The sequence below is a fragment of the Zootoca vivipara genome, chromosome 6, assembly GCF_965207765.1.
Source record: "Zootoca vivipara chromosome 6, rZooViv2.hap1.1, whole genome shotgun sequence".
Taxonomy (NCBI): Eukaryota; Metazoa; Chordata; class Lepidosauria; order Squamata; family Lacertidae; genus Zootoca; species Zootoca vivipara.
Window position 1 is genome coordinate 80970169 of NC_142589.1, and position 27843 is coordinate 80998011.

General features: G+C 50.8%; 1 protein-coding gene and 1 long non-coding RNA gene across 4 annotated transcripts in view; one reads left to right on the forward strand and one right to left on the reverse strand.

Annotated features, from left to right (window-relative positions):
- Positions 1–27843, forward strand: part of LOC148685489 (uncharacterized) — a 51168-nt gene that overhangs the window by 4794 nt on the left and 18531 nt on the right. Inside the window, exon 3 of the long non-coding RNA XR_015950727.1 lies at positions 5562–5661. This is a non-coding gene — a long non-coding RNA (uncharacterized LOC148685489). The remainder of the gene's footprint in view (positions 1–5561; positions 5662–27843) is intronic.
- GPR4 (G protein-coupled receptor 4) lies at positions 1352–27336 on the reverse strand. 3 transcript variants are annotated; one of them, XM_060275479.2, is made up of 2 exons: positions 27053–27336; positions 1352–2834 (listed from the first exon to the last, which is right to left on the reverse strand). In XM_060275479.2, the coding sequence occupies exon 2, from the start codon at positions 2588–2590 to the stop codon at positions 1487–1489; it is 1104 nt and encodes a 367-aa protein (XP_060131462.2). In that variant the 5' UTR covers positions 2591–2834; positions 27053–27336; the 3' UTR covers positions 1352–1486. The 3 variants fall into 3 exon arrangements, with proteins under 3 accessions (XP_060131462.2, XP_034973598.3, XP_088528960.1); XM_035117707.3 differs by lacking the exon at positions 27053–27336 and adding an exon at positions 14342–14562; XM_088672834.1 differs by lacking the exon at positions 27053–27336 and adding an exon at positions 9259–9582.

Here is a 27843-nt window from a genome sequence, read left to right on the forward strand (position 1 = left end):
TATAAAAATAATTAAATCTTCTTAATGCCACAACTTTGCACCTGTGGCTCTCTAGAGGAGTTGCTCTCCCTCTGTTCCATATTCATAATCTCCTATGCTGTTTGACAGCTGCATCTCACCCGTGAGAATAGGCCATGTTCTCACTCTTCCTTAAAAGGGCTTGATTTCAAAGTACAATAGGAACCCAGAAAGAGTATCAGCTTTCCTCATGCAACCTTGGATATCGGCCATCAGCCTGCCTTTGGGGCATAACAAGAGCTCCTGAAGACATGTTAGGTGTCTCTTCTTCCCATGTGTGAACCACAGGCACCTGAGGGGGCATAGCAGTCGAGCCGAGCTCCAGCCTCAGCCCCTCTCGTTTATTTCAGAACCAACCCGTTACTCAGCTAGCTCCGAGATGCACCCAGTTCTAGGCGGAGCAATTCTAAATCCCGCCCCGTGCTGAAACACAGAGCGGGTGAGCTTTGGCTGACTGCATGGCAGATTTTTCATGGTCCCCAAGGAGCTTTCTCTGCTCATTAAGCTCCATAACCGCCAGGCCTTTGGCCTCTTGTTGTAATTTGGAGATGGGAAACTGGGAGGGGGACGAATGAAAGGACATGTAATGTGTGTTTTGCTTGGGTCTCTGGTGCCACAAAAGGATCCCGTGGGCCGTTTCTCCTACTGTTTGGTTTAACTACTCCCCTCCAGTTCCATCTTTGTCTCTGCCCACCCCTGACTAAAGTGCCTTTGCAAAGAACAAACGTGGCAGGATTTCATGGCGGCTTCCAGCCTGCCATTCCAGGGGCATCGAGACAGCCCAGCAACCAATTACGGCTCGCACCTTCCAAGAACTTTCGAGGTATTTTGCATGCCCCCCAAATACCCGTGGGTATTTTGGAGTTCTTTACAAGCCCTGCAAATACTTGCATGCTCTCTAAAGAACGGCAGGGGTGTCTTCCGGTCCTTAAGCTGTCTTATAATGTGAAACCATGAGCCAAAGGGATAGGGAAGGAATGTGCTGAAATGCTCTTCTCACAGGGGCCAGCCAGATGCCCCAATGGGAAACCCTCGATCAGGATTCGAACACAGGAGCAGCTCTACCCTCCTGTGGTTTCCAGCAGCTGGTGTTCAGAAGCGTTGCTGGCTCCCGTGTCCTAAAACCTCCTTTCGAATCTTACCTTAGGCAAGCTGCTGCTTCTCAGCCACAGCACACCCTCCGTCACCCACTTGTGCCTTCAATGCTCACTTTTCTTACAGGGTTGTTGTGCTAGGGCCACCAAGAAGGGAGGTGCTCTGAACTCTTCAGCAAAGCACTACGCAGGTGCTAGGTATCGTTAATAGAATCGCAGGGCAGAAATGTGCTGGCACGTTTTAAGTTATAATAATAATAATATTATCATTTTATTGTTAGGTCCGATAGTATATCTGTTGGCCACCTGCCCCGGCGAGTTGCCAGTGGGGCCTCTACATCGTCCAGAGGCTGCGTGGATGCGGCTCTGAGCGTTCAGCGTTCAAAAGTCAGTATCTTCATCTGGAGCTCCTCGTCCCCCGCGCCCCCCGCCCCAGCCTGCGAGGGGGGCATGGGGAGCGCCAGCGGCTGCCGGCAGAAGCTGCTCTTCTTGGAGGAGAGAGGGGTGTCCAGGGTGAGGGAGGCGTTGGCCATCTCTCGGGGCTTGGAGCTGGCCAGGAAGCGCAGCAAGGTGGAGAGGGCCTTGGCCACGTCGCCCCGGGCCCCTTCGTTGGCGAAGCAGTACAGGATGGGGTCGGCCACGCAGTTGAGGCTGGTGAAAGCCAGCGCCGTGTGGTAGGCCACGAACACCGTCTCCTCAAAGCCGCAGTCGCAGGGCTTGCTCAGGTGCACGGCGCTGCGCGAGAGGAGGAGGAGGTGGTACGGGGCGAAGCAGAAGAGCAGGATGGCGATGAGGCTGAGCGAGAGGCGCTTGATCTTGGCCTTCTCCTGCCTCTCGGTGGAGATGTTCCCCCGAACTGCGCGCAGGATCCCCCGGTAGGAGAAGAGCATCAGCGTCCACGGGAAGAGGAAACCGATGAAGACCCGGTAGAGGTTCATCCACGCCACCCACTCCTCCATGGGGTACTTCTCGAAGCAGAAGGTGTGGTTGTAGCGGTCGTGGAAGAGCTCGTTGTGGAACAGCGGCGCCGAGTTGGCCCCGATCTCGATGGCCCACACCGTGGCACTGACCGCCACGGCCGTCTTGACCCTGCGGAAGCGGGCGAAGCGCAGCGGGTGTGCCACGGCCAGGTAGCGGTCGACCGAGATGCAGCACAGGAAGGCGATGCTGATGTAGATGTTGGTGTAGAAGATGAAGCCAAAGACCTTGCAGGACTGCTGCCCGTGGATCCAGTTGTCATGGTGCAGGAAGTAGTCGATCCACAGTGGCAGCGTGGCGATGTAGAGCAGGTCGGCCACGGAGAGGTTCATCAGGTAGACGCCCAGCTCGTTCTTCTGGCGCACCTGCAGGTAGGCGGCCCACAGGGCCAGGCAGTTGGTGGGCAGGCCCACGGTGATGACGGCGATGTACAGCGCCGGAGGGAAGAGGTGGTCGATCTTGGAGTCCACGTGGCAGCTCACCAGCGACGCGTTGCACATCCTCGGGGGAAGGGGGCCGCGGAGACCCCCGGGCGGCGCTGGGTCCCCGGCTCAGGACAGGGGTTTGCGGGGCCAGGAGCGGTACGGCTGCAGGGCCGGGCTGGCCATCGCGAGGAGGTTCCTGGAATCGGTGTGCAGCGAGGCCCCCATGGGACGGAGCTGGTTGCTGCCTTCTGCCGTGGCACCTAATCAGCTGGGCTCATGCGAGGGACGCTTCTCAGAGGGGCTTCCTGGCCTTGCAGACCTGGGGAAAGAAGACGGCAAGACACAGATAGAGGTTACGGGAGGGGCACTGCAGGGCAGAGACACCACCTTGAGCCATGCTCCCTACTCTTCCCCTTACGAAGAACACAAGGAGAGCTCTGCGGCTGGATCAGGCCAATGGGGGCTCGTCTAGCCCAGCGTCCTGTGCTCACAGGCGGCTCAACGAGAAACCCGCAAGCAGCATCCAAGAACCCTCTGCTCTGCTGCTTCCAGCAACGGGCATTCAGAAGCGTTGCCGCCTGAGACCCTGGAGGACAAAGCCTAACCATCATAAAAGGGTAGCCACCTGTTGCAAGAGTTGGGTGCCACAGTGAGAAGTGGCAGAGACTGCCGTAGCTTTAAGAAACAGGGTTTGTTCACCTGTTTACACCTTCAGTCTGCATGGAGGGAGAGCAGATCTTGCAGCGTGGTGCTTTCAAGAGGGGCTTGTTCTGCACAGCAGTGCAGCCAGACTTCAGCCAACCTGCCCAAGATGGACCCCAGTCTTTTCTTCCCCTCCTCCTTCTTCCTCCCATAACACCTGGCTAAAGACTCTCTTTTCCTGACACCCCACAACCAGCTGCCCTGACAACCTTCCAAGGGGAAAAGACAGTTCTATTGCATTGCCAGTGGCCCTGTGTTGTTTCTTAATGGCCTTAGCTTGGCCAGGTCCTTTTGCATAAGCTAGTCCAGGAATTCTTCCGCAGCTTGTACTTCTCCCTTCATATCCCAAATCATCCAAATCCTACCATTTATTAATTTCTACGGTTTTGGGGGTAACCCCCCCCAAAAAAAATCTATAACACATCAATAATCCTCTCCTCTTCCTCCATCAATTTGTCCAATCCTCTTTTAAAGCCATCCTGCAACTATCTTACTTTTAAAAGACATCTGAAGGCAGACCTGTTTAGGGAAGTTTTTAATGTTTAATGCTGTATTGTGTTTTTAATATTCGATTGGGAGCTGCCCAGAGTGGCTGCGGAAACCCAGCCAGATGGGCGGGGTATAAATAATAAATTATTTATTTATTTATTTATTTATTTATTTATTATCCTGCAGGAGGGAGTTCCATAGTTTTGCTTTGCAGCATGCGAATAAGTACTTATTACATGCACCTAGCAATTCTCTCTCTCCCTCTCGGTTGCTGGAGTTGGACAGATCAGGAGCAATTCCAGGTGCGGTTGGTTTGGTTGGAATCCAAACATTTTTATTGTTTTCACTAATTTATACAAGAAGCAGCCATCGATATTCAGCCACCCTCCCCAGAAGGACCAAATGTCTATTTAATTACACCTGGCGCTTAAGTCATTTCGCTTTGCAAGCAAAGGCATCATGCCATAAGCTGCCATGTGTCCTCGGAGACCTGTGAGCACATTCGATCGGCGTCGTACAACGATGCCCGGTTGATGGGAGAAGCAGTGGTTTCCTTCTCTGCTCAACTCTCTTGCGCAACTCTGTTTGTCCATGAATATTAAGATCCGGACTGAGGTGTGCATTTAGTGCGGTTTAGGAAGCGGGGCAAACCCCTCTCTGGATTTTCTGTGCCCCTGATAGGATCTGGTTCAGAGGACATTGCATTTTAACAGGGCACAGCGGCAGAGCAAGGAGAGAAGCTCTCGGACCCGGGAGAATTAATCGATGCAAAGTACAGTCAAAATACGGATCGTGGGAAAGTGTGGGTGAGCTCCTTGGATGGGACCATAGGAACAGCATCTTATTAAATTTCCTTTAGCATCACTTTCCCCTTCCCCAGTTACAAAGGGGCACAGCCCACAGTTAAGTTCTCCCATGAGATAACAAAATGAATTGTTTATTATTATTATTATTATTATTATTATTATTATTATTATTATTATTATTTGTACACTACCCTATACCCACAGGTCTCAGGGCGGTTATAACATAAAATCACAATATAGTAACACCAAATACATAATAAAACAAAAACAACCCAATAACCTCCCCTCCCCAACCCATTTTAAAAGGGTGCATTTTAAAATGAATGAGAGCTTGGGAGGAGCACAGCCATTCTCAGGGGGGGGGGATGCCTGGGGTTTGGTACTGGGTGCAAAATTAAGCCGCCCAAGAATCTCTGCATCCTCTTATCAAAGAGCCAGTGAGGTGAGAGTACTGGGACAGGGCCTGGGAGACACCAGGGTTCAAATCCCCACTTGGCCATGACTTCCACTGGGTGATGGCCTGGTGGGGGGGGGGGGTGTTCATCACTGCCGCTCTCAGCCTGACCAACTTTGCAGGGTTTGTCATTGAGGGTAAAACAGGGAGGAGGAGATCTGTGGGCCCCACCTTGGGCTCCTTGGAAGAAAAAGGCTGGGATATAAATGCAATGCATAAACGAAGGCAAGTTTCTAGCCCTCAGGCTTGTAAAGATTTGTTCAGAGAGGTGCTGCCTGGTGAGATCCCAGAATGCAGAAATTAAGAAGTCTCTCGGGGGAAGGGGATGGGGCTCCTGTGCTTTCCGGAGGTCCTTGGGGAGATGGATCAGAGCTCAGAGACGGGCACCTGCTTTGCCAGAGACAAGACTGGGCTAGAGTAGCCTCATCTGCTGAAAGGGAGCTTCTGATCTTCCTCCCCACCCCCACCCCACTGAAAGGGGGCAAAACCAGAACGGACTATGCAAACAGGAATGATTTATACAGGCTGCAGACCTCAGCGTTTTTGGGGAACCTAGTGTTTTATTTACCACTTTGCATCTTTTCTGTATTTTTAGCCCTGAGTGCACGTGGTCCGGTTTATCAGGACAATTCATGGAGTGAAACGTGGCAGAAAAAGTTGGCGGTGGAACAGAGTCGTCGTCGGGAGGGCAAGAGGTAGGCCCTTAGTTAGTGGCGGGCGGGCTTTGACAGGGCTGTTGTGGTGGGTTTTTTCCTGGCGGTATTAACACAGAGGCAGTGTGGTGCAGCGGTTAGAGCAGGGGGGTCAGCAAACCTTTTCAGCAGGGGGCCGGTCCACTGTCCCTCAGACCTTGTGGGGGGCCGGACTATATTTTGAAGGGAAAAAATGAACAAATTCCTATGCCCCACAAATAACCCAGAGATGCATCTTCTATATATATAAAAGCACACATTCTACTCATGTAAAACCATGCTGATTCCTGGACCGTCTGCGGGCTGGATTTAGAAGGCGATTGGGCCGGATCCGGCCCCCAGGCCTTAGTTTGCCTACCTATGGGTTAGATCAGGGGTAGGCAACCTAAGGCCCGGGGGCCAGGTGCGGCCCAACCGCCTTCTCAATCAGGCCGGTGGACTGTCTGGGAATCAGCGTGTTTTTACATGAGTAGAATGTGTCCTTTTATTTAAAATGCATCTCTGGGTTATTTGTGGAGCATAGGAATTTGTTCATTCCCCCCCCCCAAAAAAATATAATTCCGACCCACCGCTTGGTCTGAGGGATGGTGGACCGGCCCACGGCTGAAAAAGGTTGCTGACCCCTGGGTTAGAATGTCGGTTTAAGACCTGGGGACCGAGCCTTGAATCCCCACTTGGCCATGGAGATCCCTGGGTGGTGGCCTTGGGTTCCTGCCACTCAGCCAAGTCTCCCTCACAGGGTTGTTGTGTTATTAAACAAGGAGCGCTCGCGCGGGGGAGGGGGGAACCATGAGCTTCCTGGAGAAAAGGGTGCAATAAATAAAGGAACACATGAGAGTTTTGTGACGTCTTCGTGGCTGTAACACGTTTGCTATGGCATAAATATTCCTAAGCCACAGAAGGCTCCTCCCAGGATAGTTGGCTAGACTCTGAGCCTCATGCTGATAACGGCAAGGTTGCAGGTTCGATCCCCTTATGGGGCAGCTGCATATTCCTGCATTTCAGGGGGTTGGACTAGACTAGAGGATCCTCGGGTTCCTTCCCAACTCTACAATTCTGTGATTCTAAGTCTTTTAAGGTGTCCCAATACTCTTTTCCTTGTTTTTGCTGGAACCAGCTAACTCACAGATAGTACTTTCTGACATTAAGAGTTGCTCGACTGTGGGACGGGCTGCCTTGGAAGGCGGTGGGCTCTCCTGCATTTGAAATTATTCAACAGAACTGGGGTGGCCACCTCTTTAGCTGTGATTCCTGCAGCGTTGCAGGGGTTGGACTAGATGACCCTTGGGGTACCTTCCAGCTCGACAGGTCTGTGATTCTATACTCTCTTGAGGGCGCATCTGCCTTCCCCACCCAGATTGGTGGCCAAAAGCTCCATCCGCTGCCAGGAATCGAAGCAGCACGCTCGACGTTTCGCCCAGGCAAGCAGCCAAACCCGCCCCAAACCTTGCCCCTCTGCTCAGCGGTTCTGGGAAGGAGAGGCCATCTGCAGAGAGAGGTTGTGCCGGCAGCACCACACCTCTGTCTCGTCAGTAGATATCTCGAAAGTCGATGGGGAGCCATGCTGTCTGACTCAGGGAGATGAGAGGAGGAAACTTCCTAAAGATGAACTGCAGCCCAAAACTTTGGGCTCTAAACAGAGGGGGTCTCCAAACCCCAAGTATGTCACAGCAAGCTCACAAAGGCAGATGTGAGGGTGTCGGAAGCTCCCCATCAGGGGCACATCTTTTGCCTCCTGCAAAAAATGCACAGACATCTAAAATGTTAGAGCAAAGACTAAATAGGGGTATTCGAATCCTTATTAAGATAACACGAGCCGCTGGACCAAACTGATATCTCCAGTCTAGTCCAGCATCCTGCTCTCACAGTCGCCAACCAGACGCCCAGGGGGAAAGATTATGGAAGATTATTGCAATACGTGATCGCAACGGCGAGACTGTTATATGCACAAAGATGGAAGGACTTCTTATTACCTATTATGGAAGAACGGCTATTAAAATGAATTGATTTGGCTAGGGCCGCACAACTGACGTGCTAAACTAGAGGAAAATCACTGTTGACATTTACCAACGATTGGAAACCCCTTATGGGCTTTTTGCGCAAAAAAGAAAATCGGCTTGTGATATCTGCGTCTGAAGACTGGGGGGGGGGGAAGGTTGGAAAGCAAAAGAGATGGCTGTCACTATGGAGTAAGAATTTTGCACAAGTTTTTAAAGTGGAGAGATGGAGAAATGGAAGTATCTTCCCCTTTTTCTTTACAGTATTTACTTTCAGTTTTTATGTCTAAACATGAGGCCAGGCATGCTCCACTTTGGGGCTGCGGTTTTAGACATCAAGCACCACACCTGGAAAATGACCCCCCCCCCCTCTGGAAGGGCCACCCCTTCAATCACACAGCTGTAGGAGAGGAATGTCAAGGAGGCCCTCGAAAACAGAACTGGGCAGGTTCATGGGAGGCAATTCTCAAGAAACTCTGCTTGCAAGGTGGTTTAGGTCTTCAAAGAGCAACGCTGCTTGGGATTGAACCAGGCAGCCAAGTTCTCAACTGGTGAAACAGGCAACCATTTGTGTGCGTGATCTGAAGCCCCACAGATATATTCTGAACCAGTGGAAGCTTCTGGGCTGTTTCCTTTCCCATTTTTTTCCTTTTTGAAAGTATTTCTGTTGAATTTTATCCCTATGACCCAAGCAACAAAATACACAACCATATTTAAAAAAAACCTAGACCGATCCAAACCAAGGCTGGCATTGGATGTTACATTACCTGGAAGAAATGATAAAGCAGGTTATCCGGATATTTGCGATGAGATAACAGGCAGGTACAAGTGGAGAGAGCCGTTGTAAAAAGCGAGAGAGCAGGAGGTTTGGCACAGCACCTGACCCCAAAGAGTACCCAGAATAAAAGCCTCTCTATTACGTCAAGAAGTAAAAAATCCAGCCAATTAGATGTCACTTATGCCAAACTTGTGGAAGAGACAAATGTACTTCTTTAATGTATTCAGTAAATTCTGGGCTGTTTCCAAGGGCTTGCCCTGCCTTTTCCCTGCAAGTGCTTGGGACGCGTGCAGAGTGCAGAAGCCCTGAGATGCTGCGTTTGCAGGGCTGGATGCTGGTTTCCGGGAAATTGGGGTGGGGGAACAGACTGGGACATAGCCCCCCCCCCGAGGCATTTACCCCCAGCTTAGCTCTGCAGAAGCGTTAATTCTCCAATTAATTAATAAGAAGGGCTCCTGAAAAATTAATGCTGACCTTTCTGAGGTCTTAATCCCTCTGCCTGCAGCTGAAGGTCATGGAGACCCCCTTCCTCCCTAACACAATTCTCTGGCACTCTCCTGCCAAGCTCTAAAGGGCAGGGAACAAAGGAGACACAGGCTGATGCTGGAATGGCAGGGCTCCCGCCAACCCCAAACAGGATACAGCCACATGCCACCTTCCTCAAATTAAAAATCCAGGTTCAGTGCAGAATATATGAGGGGGTGGGGTGGGGGAAACCCTTTAGCCTTCCAGGCTGCCTCCCTCTCAACCAAGCCTACTTGCAAGAACCCCGCAGCAGCTGCCTCAGATATGCCAGTTCACTTCAGTGCGGTCCAATTAACTAACCTGCTTCAAGGACACCGTGGCAGAAGAGTGGGCCTGAAAAATCCAGAAAAGAAATGTGGAACGTGGAAAAGGTATTTTAAAAATAACTGAAGCAAATGTGCAAATCTTGGACGCTCTCGATAGGGGAGCCTGTGCCTTCCCTTGCTGCAGTTTACCAGAGTTTTAGCACCATTCATGGGCTGTGTCTAAACGGAAAGCATAAACAGCTCGGAAACGCATTCATTCATCTTGGTCATCCCCTTGGCACCTTGCAAAACAGGCTGCCGGCAGAGAATTAATTCATGGGGGAAATAAGCTATTGGCTTGGGGAGAGAAAGGAAGAGATGTTCCAAGCAAGCCTAGGCCAGCCTAGGCTGTTTTGGACTACAACTCCCATCAGGTTGGCAAGAGGTGATGTAGCAAGCTGGGTCTCTCCGGTTCTCTGCCACCTGTTGACGTGATGATGAAGAGGAGAAGATGATGGCTGCATTGTGGCCACAGCAGCAACGATCGGAAAAGTAGGAGGCTGATCGTGAACATTAGACTCCTAGAATTACAGCAGTAGGGCAATATCGGGAGCAACTGAAATGTCCACAGTGGAGAGCTTTCTTCAGCCCACCAGAACACTTCTTCAGGCTGGGTGTTAAGGAAAAATAAACTCTGTGAGAGGAAAGAGCAGGAGGTGTTGCTCCTGTGCATTGCAAAAAAAAAAAATCCCTTTTGTCTTCAGTTTTTATGATGGAACAGAGATTTAACGAGGCCACACAGTGCTGGGCATAACATAGATCTCAGGTTGCAACAAGAGGCTATTGAAGCAGCCACCGCGTCCCTCTTTGGAAAAACACAAAACAGGCGATCACGCGGACGTCTGCATCCTAAGTTCACCCAAAGAGTGGAACCTATGGGGCGTGCTGAATTGTTCAATTTTCATATTCCCAAAATGAAGGGTGGTAAAAAGTTGTAACGTGATTCGGGAATTCAAAATATATTTTGGCTAAATTGATATAATTTAGTTTTGCTTGGTAGGTAAAATGTGTGTAGAATTGCATATAAGTCACGATTGCCAAACAGCTGCAGTTATATCATCATCATCATCATCATCATCATCATCATTATTTAGCATAACTGGCATTTTCAGAAGCTAAAATTAAAATTCCTTTGTTTCCCGAAAGCAGTCCATGCGCTTCTTCATCAAACGCAGACTTGCCAAGCTAAATGTTGTCCAGTCACAAAAATAACAGCAGATTTGGTTTCCTCGCACCCAAAAGCATATCTTCACTGAAGAGATTTGCAGAAATTAAAGTCTGGCGCGCCCTGCGACAGGAGTTCAGCAGGACAGAACATCGTTTCCGTGGCTCTGCCATTATTTAAGGCCAGCCGTGCTGGCAGGGGCTGATGGGAGTTGTAGTCCAAAACAGCTGGAGGGGGGCTCAGGTTGGCGGCGGCTGTTCGAAGCACCGGTTGCCCTCATTTTTCTGAAACATGTGGAGGTGTGAGATGGAGAGCACGCATCACAACTACAAATAACAAGACGTGATTGCAGCAAGAAATGTAGGAGTAAAACACACAGGGTGAAGCCGTTCGCCCGACTGGGGGCAGGCAGCGGAGGTGGTGAAGGATCAAGGTCAGTGAGTTTCACAACATCCTAAGAGCCATGCTGGATCAGGCCCCACCATCTTCCTGATCCACCATCCCGATTCCCACTGGTGCCTTTGAGAAGCCCCTACAAGCAGGGCATGAGGGCAGCAGGCCCCTCTTTTTTGCATTTGACGGTGCAGAGTTAAACTGCGGAACTCCCTCCCACAGGAGGCAGTGGCGGCCACCAACTTGCGTGGCTTTCAAAGAGGGCTGGGCAAATCCATGAAGGAGGAAAGGGCTATCGGTGGCTCGTCAATATCCTCCTTAAAGTGTGGTGCATAAAATATTTAAAAATCCAGGGTTCAAGCTTTCTTCCAGCTTTGAAGCAACGTCCAAAGCTGGAACATCCAAAGCTGTATCTGGCAAACTCTCATTGAAGAATTTAACTTTCTGTTATGCGAAGGTGCTGGAGATGGGGGGGGGTCCTATTATCCTCTGTGAGTCTTAGAACAACCTTTAAAATTGGGGAGGTCTTTAAATTTATAAAGTTTTGTTTAGGAACGGGGACTGAAAAGCAATACTTGAACAAACGACTGGACCAGGAGTCAGCAAACTTTTTAATCAGGGGGCTGGTCCACTGTCCCTCAGACCTTGGGGGGGGGAGGAATCATAGAGTTGGAAGAGACCACAAGGGCCATCCAGTCCAACCCCCTGCCAAGCAGGGAGAGGAGGACTTGATTTCCTGCCTTTCATAAGGAGTCTCAAAGCTGCTAACAATCTCCTTTCCCTTCCTCCCCCACAACAAACACTCTGCGGGGTGAGTGGGGCTGAGAGAATTCAGAGAAGTGTGACTAGCCCAAGGTCACCCAACAGCTGCATGTGGAGGAGCGGGGAAGCAAACCCGGTTCACCAGATTACGAGTCCACCGCTCTTAACCACTACACCACGCTGGCTAAGAACGAATTCCTATGCCCCACAAATAACCCAGAGATGCATTTTAAATAAAAGCACACATTCTACTCATGTAAAAACACACTGATTCCCGGACCATCTGTAGGCCGGATTGAGAAGGCAATTGGGCTGGATCCAGCCCCCAGGCCTTAGTTTGCCTACCCATGGACTGGACTTTCAGCTGACTCACTAGAGGGGAGCATTTCAAGGAAGGAGATGGTGGCTGAGCTCTTGCGCCAGCCTTCAAACTTCACCCCCCCCCCTTCCCAACTACACACACCCCATGGAAACCTTCGAGGTCTGCATTTGCATTTCCTCCTGATAGCTCTCTTACCAAACAGGGGACCTTTGCTGCCTCATCCGGGCAGAGCCTGCCCTACAAAATCCAAACACACACACACACTGACAGCGTTCATCCTGCTGCTCGCTACCCAGCAGAATTTATCCCGCACAAGCTTGCAGCCCTACTCATTTCCAGAGATGCCCGTGCAGGAGAATTTTGCCCCCGCGGTACAGCTTCCTCTCCCTCTGATGCCTTTGACAGCATCCAAAAATCTGCCTGAGCCAGCTTGAGAGCCGCTGCTGCCAGTCAGTGTAGACAGTACTGAGCTAGATGGGCCAATGGCTCAGGACCACAATACCTCATTTCCATATGAACCTACCTGGACCCTGAGATCACCTTCTGAGGCCTTTCTTCATATGCCTCCTCCGCAAGAGGCCCGGAGGGTGGCTACACGAGAACGGGGCCTTCTCTGCAGGGGCTCCCTGTCTGTGGAATGCTCTCCCCAGGGAAGTTCGCCTGGTGCCTTCACTATACACCTTTAGGTGCCAGGCAAAAATGTTCCTTTTCAACCAGGCCTTTGCCTGACTTGATCTGCATCCTATACCCTTTTTCAAAATGCTAGCTCTTTGGGGTTTTGTTTGTTTGTTTGTGGGTTGTTGGTTTTGTTTTGATTTTATATACTGTATTTGATATTTTATGTGAACCGCCCTGAGACCTTAGGGTATAGGGCGGTATAGAAAACAAACAAACAAACAAAGGCCTGATTCTGCATGAGGCAGCTTCCTATCTTCCTAAAACTGCCCTCAGGGGACACCAAAGTTCAGACATGGTCTGTACGAAGCAGCGCTTGACTCTGTAATAAACAAAAACTCCGTAACCTATTTCTGATGCAATGAGGTGAAGGGAATGCGCAGGGGGTTCTGGCGGGGGGTGGGGGCAGCCAGGCTCTGCAAGCCCAGAACGAAGGAGCAGGATACCAGAAAGGCTCTTCTGAGAAGTATTAGGTGCATTTCTCGGGGAGGAGTCGGAGGGAGGCTGCACAGGCCCCTGGAGCTGTCTGTGCTTGCTTCTTTGTGGGTTCATTGGAATCTATGGAAATCAAGCACTTTGCATGGTCCCCGGATTTATAAAGGTGCGCTTTGCATCTTTAACAGCTTTCCCAAAGCCGCTGGTAACCGCGGGAGGGGTGAGAGGGTTTGAGAGAAGGACGCTGGGCTTGCTGAGCCCCCTTCGGACGGATCCAGGAACAGGGGTTCCTCCTAGCTCCCTGTGAGCCTGACTCCTCCTCGACCCCCAAAGCAATGCTCCGCTACTTGAGCCCGTGATGTGGGAGAGTCAGGAGAGCGAAATGAAGCAGAAAACAAGGAGCGCATCTCATGCCAGCCGGCCTGTGCGGACGGTGTTAATAATTGGCCCGGTGGTGCCAGGAGGGGCATGCTCTCATCCCATGTGCTCACACGCGGGAGCCCAAGTGAAAGGAAGAAGAACATCATTACTGACCAACCAGGCAGGACAAAACAAAACAAAAAAAATTCCTTCCAGTAGCACCTTGGAGACCAACTAAGTTTGTCATTGGTATGAGCTTTCGTGTGCATGCACCCGTCAACGTGGTCCAAAGATGCCCAGGAAAAGTTGGGCCATCCAGGCCGTGCTGTCTTTCTTCTTCCCAGCCCCAATTGAGTGCTACACACCTGGGTGGGTTTTGGGGTGGTTTTGTTTTTTAAACGAACTCTTCTCGAGTTCCTCAGAACGTTCAGTTTTGCGCCAGAATTCACAAGTTACGTGCTGGGTTTGATTCTGTTCACTTACCCGCTGCCTCTGCACAGTGATCTGAGCCCAAAGTGCTTTGCAACAAAAACCCAATTACCATCATCCACTTACTGCTGCTGCTTTGAAAATGACGTAATGATTCCACCCGAAACTCTCTTTATTCCACCCGGAATAAACTCTCTTTATTCCGGCTTTTGGCACCTGAGGTGCATGTTCTTAGGGCCCACCTTATTTCTGTGATTGTAAGTTGCTTTAAACTGCTTTTTAACATTGTGTTCTAATTGTTGTAACCCGCCTGAGACCTTAGGTTAACCATATTTCGTTTGAAAACACGTTGAGGAAAAATGTAGAAGTATGATGCGCAAAGGGCAATCATAGAATCATACAGTTGGAAGGGACCCCCAAGGGCCATCCAGTCCAACCCCCTGCAATGCATGAATCACAGCTAAAGCATCCCTGACAGGTGGAAGGAGAGTCCGCCACCTTTCAAGGGAGTCTGTTCCACAGCTGAACAACTCTTACCGTCAGAAAGTTATTCCTGGTGTTTAGTCGGAATCTCCTTTCTTGCAACTTGAAGCCGTTGGTTCGAATCCTACCCTCTGGAACAGGAGAAAACAAGCTTGCTCCATCTCCCATGGGACAGCCCTTCAGATATTGGAAGATGGCTCTCAGATCTCTTCTTAGTCTCCTCTTTTCCAGGCTAAACATACTCAGCTCCTTCAACCGCTCCTAATAAGGCTTGGTTTCCAGAACCTTGGTCATCTTGATCGCCCTCCTCTGCACACATTGCTTAGCTGTGCCCCTCCCTCCCCCCAAGGACATTGGCTTCTCTCCCCATTACCGGCCCAAATATAATTAAGCCTGTCTGGACTGTGCTGCCCACCTGCTTCCAAACAGATGAGTCGGCTGCCTCCCTGGAAGGAAGGAAAGTTGCTGGCTGCCTAGTCCCAAAAATGTTCAGCCCTGGCATAAAGATCCCTCACTCAGTGACTTGAAAAAAACGCCATGAGAATCACAGACCCTAGTAGCTAATAAACCACAACCACTGACTTCCCCAAACCTGTGCCATGGCCTCATTTATGAAGGGGTGTCCTTTGTCAGGACAGGGGGGGGAAAGAAAGAAAGATCCCAGGTCATCTGTGCATTTTTTAAAAAATTAGAATCAGATCCAGACACTTCAGAACTTTGCATACATTTTCACATCCATCTGTTGGCATCCATCTGTCTTGAGAGACAATGGAGTGCGCCTCCGAGGGTGAAGTCAAATTGTTGCGTTGGGAGCACCTCCAGGGGACGCAAGCCTGGGCAGTGTGTCTGGAGGTCCTGGGCTGCCCAGATGACAAGACCCCCTCTGGGCAGGGCAAGACGTTTGGCACCCGCTCGGCTGCAGGAGTTGTAGCTTGGCTCATGGGAGCTGGAGGGTGCAAAGATTGGGGGAGATGGGGCTGAAACGATAGGCATGGGATCAGCAAACATTTTCAGCAGGGGGCCTGTCCACTGTCCCTCAGACCTTGGGGGGTGGCCTGGACTATATATTTTTTTTGGGGGGGAGAACAAATTCCTATGCCCCACAAATAACCCAGCGATGCATTTTATATAAAAGCACACATTCTACTCATGTAAAAACACCAGGCAGGCCCCACAAATAACCCAGAGGTGCCTTTTAAAGAGAAGGACACTTTCTCCTCATGTAAAATCATGCTGATTCCCGGACAGTCCACGGGCCGGATTAAGAAGGTGATTGGGCTGGATCCGGTGGCCCCCGGCCCTTAGCTTGCCTACCCATGCGATAGGCCTTGCAGCCCCTTCCCAACCAGGTCCTAACCTGGTGGTTATAGAGACTTTAAAAACTGCCTCTACGGGGCTAGAAATGCAGGTCGCTCAGCCCCCTGCCCTCTGTGCCCCCACATGCAGGCATGATCTGCAAAGAATCTGTGGTACCTTAAAGACAGATTAATGATGGCAGATGGCATCATTTTCATCGCCTGCATGAAAAGTTCTCTTTGGTTGCCACCTCTATATCTGTGTGGGCGTGAAAGGTGGGACAAATGCGGCAGTTCTGTGTACAGATATATAGATGACCCTTGGGGTCCTTTCTAATTCTAAAATTCTATCATACACACACACACACACACCTGATTATGCAGAGTGAGCACTGTGAAGGGAATTCTGATAGACTTTTGTAAAATAGAACTCCCAACGAAACAGACTGTTGGAAGATTCAGGACCAGTAAAAGAATCCCCTTCTTAGAACTGTAGAATCGTAGAGTTGGAAGGGTCCGTGTGGGTCATCTAGTCCAACCCCCTTGCAAGGCAGGTATCTTTCACACACTGCATTACACGAACTATGGAACTCCCTCCCGCAGGAGGCAGGGACGGCCCCCAACTTGGGTGGCTTTAAAAGAGGACTCCTGATGTCCTGATGAGTCTTCAAGGCGCTGCAAGACTCTCCACTGTTTTTTGCTTCGACAGACGAAAACAGCTGCCCCTCTGGAAATTGCATGCTCCGAGAGAGGCAGGAGGCGGCGGCCACAGGCTGCAAGACTTGTGTGTCACAAAGAAGGATGGCCTGCCTGCTTCCTGGGTTCTCTCCCCCCACGACTCCCAGTAACAGCCTATGCTCGGACCCCCCAATTTGATTATCCCGCCACTGGCCTATTTATATCCCAGAAACGCACTCTCTGCCTCTGATTTGGCCACAAACCAGCTGTCGTGTGCGCACACTAGGTTTACAGGAACCCAAAACTTTCCACCAGGCTCTGGAGTTGGTGGGAATTCTTGCCCAAAGCGGCTTTTGCCCTTCCCACCGTGGCAAGCAAAAGGAAGTCATAGAATCTTAGAACTGAAAGGGATCCTCAGGGGCCATCTATTCCAACCCCCTTCAATGCAGGAATCAAAACTAAATAATCCCTGGCAGATGACCACCCAACATCTTGTTTAAAAACCTCCAAGGAAGGAGAATCCACCATCTTCCGATGGGAAGTGTCCCTGTTCTGGTAGTGCAGTGACTTGAACTCCAGAATTGAGAGGATCCACCCCCAAAAAATGCTCTTTAGCTGGGATTCCTACATTACAGGGGGTTGCACCCTGGGGGGTCCCTTCCAACTCTAAAATTCTATTATTCTATGAAGCCATTGCTTGTTCAGATTGAAGCACACCGTTGTTTGATAGCTCAGTTGGTTAGAGCTTGGTGCTGATGATGCCATGGTTGCAGGTTCAATCCCTATCTGGGACAGCTGCCAATTCCTGCCTTGCAGGGGGTTGGACTAGATGATGGTCCGGGTCCCTTCCAAACCTACGATTCACCCATCTGCTAAATGCAGACAAGTTTTTGAAATTCTCGCAGGGTCCCTGTTCCTATAGAACTTCTGCTCAACAGGCAGAAGTTCAAAAGGTACAGAATGAACCGGGCTCTGCTGGGTTTCTGCCTAGCAAACAACTCTTAAAAGACGCTGCTGGAGGCAGGGGACCCCGCTGGCTCACTTTCAAAAGGACATGACTTCTCTTAAATCAGCCTTGCAACAACCAGTTAGGAACCAGGAAGTTTAGAGACAAAGGCAGGCTTGTGACAGTGGACAGCAGTCCTTTGATTGACACCTCCAGTGCCTCAAAAGGGAAGAGGCAGCCAGGTTTTGGAAATAGGCAAATGGGTTTAAGTGGTATTGATCAACCCCAGCCGCCTTCCCGAGGCAGGCAGGGTGCTTCCGCCTCGGATCTGCTCTGAGCTGCACTCCCCAGCCTCCCTCCCAGCCCCTTGAGTCAGGGATTTTCATCACCTGGGCATGTTTGGTTTGGGCGCGTCTGCCAAGCACCTGCCCAGCTAATCTCGAGGTCTGAGTAAATAACCACGTCTAGGGTTTGGTGCAAGCCTGGGCGTGAGGAGTGTCCAGGTTGCCGGGGCCTCTTTTTGTCCCGCGGAGAGCAAGCGGGAATCTGGCACGGCCAGGCTGTAGCTGGGGCCTGGCTGTTTCTCGGTGCTGCCTGCCTCGAAATGCAAAGGAATGAAATGCAAAGGGCAGAGTGCTGCCGAGCATGTGCAGAGCACCAAGATGCCGCCACTATGTCACTGTGGCAAAAAGCAAACCCAGCTCGGATTCGTGGGACAAAAGGAGACAAGAAGAAAAGTTCAAGAGCAGTAGCCGTGCTAGTCTGTTGCAGCAAGAAGAGTCCAGAATCAGAATTGTCAATTTGAGATCCTGGGGTCATCTAGTCCAACCCCCAGCAATGCAGGAATCTCAGCAAAATCATCCATGACAGATGACCATCAAACCTCTGCTTAAAAACCTCCAAGCAAGGAGAGTCCACAACCTCCACTGTCCAACAGCTCTTACCCACAGAAAGTTATTCCTGATGTTTAGTTGGAATCTTCTTTCTTGTAACTTGAAGCCATGGGTTCGGTCTTCTCCTCTCCAGGCTAAACATCCCCAGCCCCTTCGACCGTTCCTCAAAAGGCTTGGTCTCCCAACTCTTGATCATCTTGGTTGCCCTTCTCTGCGCACCTTCCAGTTTGTCAATCTCCTCCTTAAACTGGCATGGTCAGAACTGGACACAAGACTCCAGGAGGGGCCTGACCCAGGCAGAATAGAGCAGGGCTATTCCTGCTGGACTCTAGACTTTTGTTGGTGCAGTCTGGAATTGCATCAGCCTTTTTTGGTAGCTGCATCACCTCACTAGGGAGCTAGTAGGAAGCCCCACACTCTTAACATGGCCAGAGGCACTGCCCAGGATGGCATCCTCCTCCAACCTGGTTCTCTGCAGTTGTTTTGGGCCCCAGGTTGGCGAAGTCTGGCAGGCTGATTCGCTTCCTTCTCCACTAAACCCCCACCAGCATCACAATCTCAAAACTTGTTCCCTTCTCTAGACCACAAACCCAGAGAGATTCAGATCAACCGGCCGCGCTTGTCCTCATCTCCTGCTACTGCAACAGCTGCCAATTTGTGCAGATATTTCAGCCTCGACAGATGGAGATGCCATCTCAGGCTTCCTTTCGCTCAGAAGAAATACAAAAGCTGCCTTGTGTCACATCAGAAGGTTTGCCTCTCTCTCCTGGCAGCAAACTCTCCAGGGACCAAGAAACCCTCACCAGCTATCTGAGATCCCTTTAACTGGGGTGGTGGTGGTGGCGGCGGCGGCGGCGGGGGGGCATATTCCTGTGTCCGGCCCGACCATAACTCCACCCAAGGCCAGCCACTGTTTGGGAATCTGGTTGCAGCTGCTCAGTGGCCACAAGTTTACTTGTACTTGCCCCTTCTAAGGTCTCGTGCTGGAGATGTGTGCCACAATCCTTGCCTCCCCTCCCCAAACACCAAGCCTGCATGCAACACATGCCTTGACTTAATCTGAGCAGCAGAATATGTTTCAATAAGTAATTATAATTTTGGGGTTTGCTGGTATTTACAGTACCAGGAGTCAGACTCAAAACATGTGAAATAATGAGAGAGGGAAAGACCTGAATCATCTTTCATGCCAGGGTCCCAAGTAAGAGGCGGTGGCTTTCCAGCCAGGCTTATAGAATCATCAGAGTTGGAGGAGGGACCCTCAAAGGTCCTCCAGTCCAACCCCCTGCTCCAGCATCCCTGGCAGGTGGCCAAGCAACCTGGGCTGAAAAACCTTCCGGCCTGTGCCGCTGTGGAACAGCCCGAACTGCTAGAACGTCCTTCCCAATGTTTAGTTTTAACCCCCCCCCTTTTTAATTTGGATCAATTGGCTCCAAATGTTCTCCATCACCTGTATGTGGCTGCCCTTGGGATACTGGGAGATCAGAAGAGCCTGCTGGATCAGGCCAGTGGCTCAGCATCCTGTTCTTAACAGTAGCCAGGCCAGCCAAATGCCTGTGCGAAACCCAGAAGCACAACCTCTCCTCTCAGAAGCCTTGCTGCCTCCAACAGTAGAGGCAGAGCAGAGCCATCCTGGCTAGTAGTAGCCCTTGACAGCCATCTCCTCCTCCATGAATCTGTCTTATCCTCTCTTAAAACCATCCACGTTGGTGGCCATCACTGCCTCCTGTGGCAGGGAGTTCCATAGGTTAACTGTGCATGGCATGAAGAAGGACTTGGCTGCCAGAATACCTCTCCTATCTGTCTCAGCTTCTCCGGCTGGCTAAACAGGGATCCATCTTGTCTGGCTGTTTCCCCCCTCCTAGGACGCTGTGTCTCCCGGCCACTCACTGTCTAGGATCATAGACCTGCAAGGTTTGGAAGGGACCCCCAAGGGGCATCCAGTCCAACCCCCTGCAATGCAGGAATCACAACTAGATGGCGTTGCATGTTCCAGTTTGTGAGTGTCCTCCTTCAGTTGTTGGTGCCCGGATGGGTGTCGTGGCATGTCCCCTTCTAGAAACCGACCACTGTTCATGAGGCCTAGAAACTTGTTCTTTCTGAGAAGCTGAGTCACCACTGGGAATCCTCAACTACCGTACGTGGCCTGGCAGAGGCATCAGCCCTGGGGCCCCTGAGAGGTTAAGGCATGAAGGAACCCCTGCGCAGATGCCTAAAGCACCCATGGAGGCTGAGGAACAGGAAGTCCAACCCAGACAAGACGGAGGTGTTAACAGCGGGGCAGCCCATCGTCCGGGCAATTCCTTCTGGGGAAGGTCACCCCCTCCTTGAAGGATCCAGTGTGTGACCTTGATCAAGAGTGTGTTTTATCAGCTGCAGGCATCTCTACTTGTTTGCAGAAGAAACACAATCGGAATGATCAAGGGGGTGGAGCAATTCCCCTAAGAGGAAAGGTTACAACATTTGGGGTTGCTTTTTAAAACTTTTTATCTAGCCACACAGAAGTGTGTTACATTGTGCATGTTGTGGAGAAAATTGATAGAAAGCTTTCCTCCCTAACATAATACAGTGGTACCACGGTTTAAGTACACAATTGGTTCCGGAAGTCTGTACTTAACCTGAAGCGTACTTAACCTGAAGTGAACTTTCCCATTGAAAGTAATGGAAAGTGGATTAATCCGTTCCAGACGGGTCCGCAGAGTACTCAACCTGAAGCGTACTTAACCCAAAGTATGAGTGTAATTCATTCTGGAGGTCTGTTCTTAACCTGAAGCTGTTCTTAACTAGAGGCGTGCTTTCACTAATGGGGCCTCTTGCTGCCACTGCGCCGCCGTGGGCTGACTCTTACGACAGTTGGCACATGATTTCTGTTCTTATCCTGGGGCAAAGTTCTCATCTCGAGGTAACTTCCAGGTCACTGGAGTTTGTAACCTGAAGTGTTAGTAACCTGAGGCGTTTGTAACTCGAGGAACCACTGTAAATGAATGAATGAATGGAGGATTAGTAATTTTGCGGGCATCTCTCAGTCTCCAGAGACAATGGAGTGTGCCTTGGCAGGTGAAGTCAAACTGCTCGAGAATTGCTGTAGCTGCAGAGACTGATAACTCATAACTGCTGCCTCCTGCATTGTTTTTGCTGCATTAGCATCACCGAAGTGACTTCCCCGGGGCGCAAGCTTGGGCAGTGTGTCTGGAGGTCGTGGGCTGCCCAGATGACAAGACCCCCCTCTCAGCCTCACGGATGTGGTCCAACGGAAAGCAGAGCAAGACGTTTGGCACCTGCTTGGCTGCAAGAGTTGCTGGAAGGAGGCGTACAAGGTGCCATCCAACCGTCTTAGGGATTTGTGTAGGCTTTTCTCCCAAGCCTTTTCTTTTCCTAAAGATTTCCCGCAAAGCAGTGGATACAGATTTTTCCTCGGGGTTTACTCCTGAAGCCTTTCTCAAGGCAGCAAAGGTTTAGGATCAGAGTTTTCCTTCTCCTGGATGAGCTACCTTCCCACCTGCCCAGTAATAAGGTAAAGGTAAAGGGACCCCTGACCATTAGGTCCAGTCGTGACCGACTCTGGGGTTGCGCGCTCATCTCGCATTATTGGCCAAGGGAGCCGGCATATAGCTTCCAGGTCATGTGGCCAGCATGACAAAGCCACTTCTGGCAAACCAGAGCAGCACATGGAAACGCCATTTACCTTCCCGCTGTAGTGGTCCCTATTTATCTACTTGCACTTTGACGTGCTTTCGAACTGCTAGGTTGGCAGGAGCTGGGACCGAGCAACGAGAGCTCACCCCGTCGCAGGGATTCGAACCGCCGACCTTCTGATCAGCAAGCCCTAGACTCTGTGGTTTAACGCACAGCGCCACCTGGGTCCCATCTGCCCAGTAATAGTCCCACTCTATTCTGCTCTTTGATCAGGCCACCCCTGGAGTTCCTGTGTCCAGTTTGGGTGCCACAGTTTAAGATGGATACTGCAAGCTGGAAGGTGTGCAGAGGAGCCTTATGAGGAATGGTTGAAGGAGTTGGGTATGTGTAGCCTGGAGAAGGGAAGACTGCGAGGTGACAGGACAGCCATCTTCAAATATCTAAAGGGCTGTCGTGTCACATGGAAGAGGAAGCCAGCTTGTTTTCTCCTGCTCTGGAGGGTAGGACTTGAACCAATGGCTTCAAGTTGCAAGAAAGGAGATTCTGACTAAACATTAGGAATAACCTTTTGCCAGGAAGAGCTGTTTGGACTCCCTCTGAAGGTGGTGGACTCTCCTTCCTTGGAGGTTTTTAAACAGGTTGAATGACCATCGGTCAGGGATGCTTCAGTTGAGACTCCTGCATTGCAGGGGGTTGGACTGGATGACCCTTGGGGGTCCCTTCCAGCTCTACAATTCTATGATTCAGATAAATACTGCAGGCCCAGGCCAGGCTGCCCTAAGGGGAGACCTTTTCCTTTTCCTCTTTGAAGTTAGACTGGTCATGAGGAACGTATCCAGGCCTGTCTTTTAAGTCATGTTCTCCCTTCATCCCTATCGCTCCCCCAGAGCCATTAAGCCAGGCAGATTAAGACACCCCACCGCCACATTTCCCCAAAGCAAGCAGAAGCATTTAGGGGGGGGGGAGAGGCAGTTTTAACCAGGTTGCTCATTTATGCCCCGGCTGCCGCCTCCATGTGTTCTGTACGCTTCAGAAATTGCATTTGCGCTGATGCAATTACCACTTTAAACTCGTTTTTTATCGCCACAATTTTGTTAGCTGTGCCGACGGGTGGCAAAAATGAAAACATAAATAGGAACCGGGAGGGCCCCTGCGTAGCTGGGGAGAGAGGCGGAATCTTTTTTCTTTGTGTGCTAGAAATACTCCCCCCCCCTAAAAAAAGAGAGAAATTGCTGTGAGGAGGCTCCCCCTTCAAGGCTGCATTGACTTCAGGGCAGAGTTGGACTAAACATTAGGGAGAACTTTCTGACAGCAAAGGAGGTGGTCGATTCTCCTTCATTGGAAATTTTAAAGCAGAGGTTGGATGGCCATCTGCCATGGATGCTTTAGCTGAGATTCCTGCACTGTGGGGGGTTGGACTAGATGACCCTGGGGTGTCCCTTCCAACTCTACAATCCTATGAACCTGGTGCCCTGCAAATGTTTTGAACATCTCCCATTAGGTAGAATGCTGCTGCCAATCAGTGCAGGCAATACTGGACGCAGGTGAAGCTTTCTGTGTTCACTGGCTGAGGAACGAAGGAAGCGGCCATGCACCAGAGATCATGTGATTTGACCATCCGTCCAGCCCGGTTTTGCCTACTCTGACCAGCAGCCGCTCTGCAGGGCAGAGGAGGAAATGGTTCCTTCCCACATCGCCTGCTGTATCCTCCCTTAACAGCCCTCCCCAACCTGGCGAAGGCTGCATGAGGGTGTTTGGAAGCCCTACCATGGAATACGCCCCCACCCCTTTGAGCCCCCACCCCTTCCACCACGAAGAAGGCGCTGGCACTGTTAAAAGCCATCATCTCGGGAAATAGTTTGTGATATGCATGAACTCTTTGTCCCCAAACACCCACAGCCCTGCTCCTTAACGTACTTTGCCAAGAGGAGGGTGGGGAAGGTTTTCAGGGAGGGAGGAAAAAATCCTCCAGATCAGGGTCCAGCTCTGTCAAAGGGGGCACAGCTCAGGGTCCCACACAGGGCACAATCCACCACCAAGTCCTCCCGCATAATCCCTACTGAAATGCATTGATGTCAGTGGGGAGGGGGGCCCTTGTCCAGGAGCCCCAAAGGCTGCCCAGATCCAGTTAAGACGCTGCTGATTACTAAGGGCCCCTCCAGACATCCTTTTTATTATTATTGTGCATTCGCGATGAATTGCACTTGTGACGCTGTCAGGGCGGTTATACGCGATTCTGCTTTCAATAGCTTTTGTGCCTGCAAAGCCTTTGGGGTAGTCATCCCACTCTGTTTCCAGAACGCCCAGCGGAAATCCTGTCTTCCTTTAATGCGACAGGTGATGGTGGTGATGATGATAATTTTACTCTTCCTGGGGTGTGGAGTTGTGTCCTGCATTTGTTGCGCTGTAGTACAAGATTGCTTCTCCAGATGGCAATCATAGAATTGTAGAGATGGAAGCGACCCCCCAGGGTCATATTCTAGTCCAACCCCCTGCAATGCTAAAGAATCTCTGAAGGCTTAAGACCCTACAAGGAGGAGAGTCTTCCACCTTCCTAGGTTGCCTGTTCCACTGTTAAACAGCTCTTAGCCCTCAGAGAGCTCTTCTTAATCTTTGGTTGGAATAGCGTTCCTGGTATTTGGTTGGAATCTCCCTTCTTGCAGTTTGAATCCCTGCCCCCCCCCCCCTCTGGAGCAGCAGAAAAACAAGCTTGCTCCATCATCCATGGGACAGCCCTTCGAATTTTTAAAGGCGGCTAGCATATTACTCTTGAGAGTCCCATGGACTGCAAGAAGAACAAACCTATCCATTCTGAAGGAAATCAGCCCTGAGTGCTCCTTGGAAGGACAGAGCCTGAAGCTAAGGCTCCAAGACTTTGGCCACCTCATGAGAAGAGAAGTCTCCCTGGAAAAGACCCTGATGTTGGGAAAGATTTGGGGCACAAGGAGAAGGGGACAACAGAGGACAAGATGGTTGGACAGTGTTCTCAAAGCTATGAACATGAGTTTAACCAAACTGCAGGAGGCAGTGGAAGACAGGAGTGCCTGGCGTGCTATGGTCCATGGGGTCACGAAGAGTCGGACACAACTAAACGACTAAACAACAACAACAACAACAAGCATATTCTCAACCATTCCTCGTAAGGCTTGGTGTCCAGACCCATGCGGGAAAGGTCTCAGAATAACTAATAAAACGTAATGACATGTAGATGGTCTCATATAAATCCTCCACTAACACACCATTATTGTGTCAATGGCATAGCCTCAGAGTTGGGCAGGAGCACAAGGGTCATCTAGCCCAGCCCCCTGCAATAGAGGAATATTTCGCCCAGGGCCCTGAGATTAAGAGTCCCGTGCTGTAGAAATGGAGCTATACATGTTGCAGAATACCACCCAGAAATGCCAGTCCGGAAGGCCCCGAAACCAGAACGTAGCGTAGTCTTGACTGCACAGTGGCTTTCAAGGTTTTAGAAGTCTCCTTTTGGGGGTCCATAACTGACCTCGGTGGCTAAGGGAGCAAAAGGTCCAGGGAACTGGGAGAGACAGGCAACAGTTCCCTCTGCCATCCTAGAGACATTATTAGGCCATGTCTAAAATTACTTCTCAGTCACCAGCGATCAGAAGAGAGGCTGACATTTATGGTGGCAGCGAGGCCCGGTGCAATCTTTGAGGCCCCTAATCAGGGCAAGAATAGAATCACCTCTGTAATTCCCACACTGAAGGGGGCTGGGCTAGATGAGCCTTAGGGGTCCCCTTGGGCTCTGCAATTCTCCTGCCTATCTGCCCCTTCTTCTTAACACCCAACCTGAAGAGGAGTTCTGGGGCATTTGAAAGCTTGGTCTCCACTTCCGTTGGTCCTACTTAAAGGTTGCAACTCAACTGTTCCTTTTGGGTATCTACGATTGGCCGAGGCTCCTGCTTTGCAGGGGGTTGGACTAGATGACCCCAGGGTCCCTTTCTACAACTCTACGGTTCTATGATACTTTCCCAGTTGGACCAACATGGGGCTTCATTTGAGCCCCGGCCTTAATTCCAGAATCTTTTTTCAGCCCCAGGAGTCAGATCTGGAGCTTGCGAAGGCCCCTGGGGACGTGCAAAGTACATTCCTCACTGAGCAACCAGCCCTGCACGTTATGCATTTTCACTAGGAACATTCGCCAGGTGCTTTTGTTATATACTTTTAGACGCCTGCTAAATATATACATTTCAGCAAGCCGATCTGTCGGGACGTGCAATTTAGTCATGCATACTTGTTTGTGAATTCGGCTGATTTTTATCTGCGTGATTATTTCACTTTTTTTATGTGCACAACTGGGAGATTTTCTGATTATCAAGCGGTTTGTAAAATTTATTAAATAGTTAAGTGTGTGGAATAGATCACCCAGAGCGAAGGGCTTAATTTGTAAGCAGGGCTTAGAACCCCAGAACCTCTCTTTTTATAAATTAAGCATGGACTGGACTATCGGTTTGTCTGGCTCAACCTGGCACAGACTCGAAAGGAGTAAAGATTGCCAAGGCAAAGGGGTTTTTAAAAGCCAGTCTGCTTTCCTGAGCCTGGTAGATGTCAGGCGTGGTGTGACAGATTTGGGCAAGGGAGCCCATTATTTTTTGTTACCCTGAGGGCAAAGACCCTAGTGCAAATACTGTATGTACTCAGCTATGATGCTCACTGGGGGGGTTGGGGGGGGAAGTTTCTGTCCACAGCCTCATCTACCTCGCAGGGTTGTTCTGAGGATAAATGGGGATAGCCCACTCTAATGTACATGTGTGTTTTATCGTAAGCTGCACTGAGTTGTTTTCGTAAAAACAAAACAAAAAACCAACTGGTAAATTTAATTAATTTAATTTAACCCATTTTAATGTATGTTTTTATTTACTGTTGCAAGCCTCTCTGAATTGCATAGCTGTCAAGTTTTCCATTTTCTCGCGAGGAAGCCTATTCAGCATGAGGGAATTTCCCTTTTAAAAAGGGAGAACTTGACAGCTATGGAATTGTCAAGTTGGAAGGGACCCCGAGGGTCGTCCGGTCCAACCCCCTGAGATATTTCCTTATATTAAAAAGTGACCAATACGTGTAATTAATTGCAATCGTATAATTAAATTTCTAAGAGGAGAACTTAACCATCACCGTGCGCAAAGCCCAGGCCGCGCGGCTGCCCAGAAGAAGAAGGGAAAACACTCTGCACGTGTTCAGGGGACCTCTCTCGCGCCGTGGCGCAGGAAAGAGAGTAGGAAGAGGAGCCCTAACCCAAGAGAATGGGGTCCCCGCACCCACGTCCCCGCGGCTCTCCTTTCCCAAACGCGCAATCGCCGCTGCTCACCTCCGTCCCGGCCGGTCGATGGAGAGGAGGCGGGTGCTCTCTCCGGGGCTCCCAAGGGGGCTTCTGACCGCCGCTGCCGCCTGCTCATGCCGCCGCCGTCGGGGCATCGTGCCGGGTTCCCATCGGGGTCCCCCTCTCGGCAGGTGCGCTTGGCCCTGGGGCGCAGAGACGAGCAGGGGAAAGAAGAAGCGCACCCCGGCAGCCCCGGCTCAGCTGCGCTCGCCCGGCTCAGCCCCGACTGAGCAGCGGCTGCCCGGTGGCTCCTTTCCCCGGAGCCAGCCGCCCGCCCTCCTTCCCTCTCTCTCGGGGCGTGGGTGGGGGGAGCAGCCTTAACCCTCTCGTCGCCGGAGCCTCTGCGGATAGCCCTAGCCGGCAGAAGAACCGCGGAACTGATCACCACGAGGATCATCCAGCCCAACCCCAGGCTGCGACGCATGAATCTCTTGCCCCAGTCAGAACTCGAACCCACGACCCTGGGATTAAAAGCCTCACGCTCTAACGACCGAGCTATTGCAACCGCCGTCTAAGGAGCCGCTTCCCCCTCTGGGGAAGGTGTGCATGGGGTGGGGGCACCCCCCTCGACAGAGATCCCCCCCGTACAGCCCACTCACAGCCTTTGAGAGAAGGCAAAAAAATGGATTGGGGTTTTTTTTTAGAAGTCGCCCCCATTTCCTACATACCTTCCCTGGTTAAAAGGAGTGCCCCCCCCCCCCAAAAAAACCTGCATGCTTCAATGCCAGCAGACGGAAAATAACAGAAAGTTGTTGAGGACTAGAACCCCCAAAGATGGG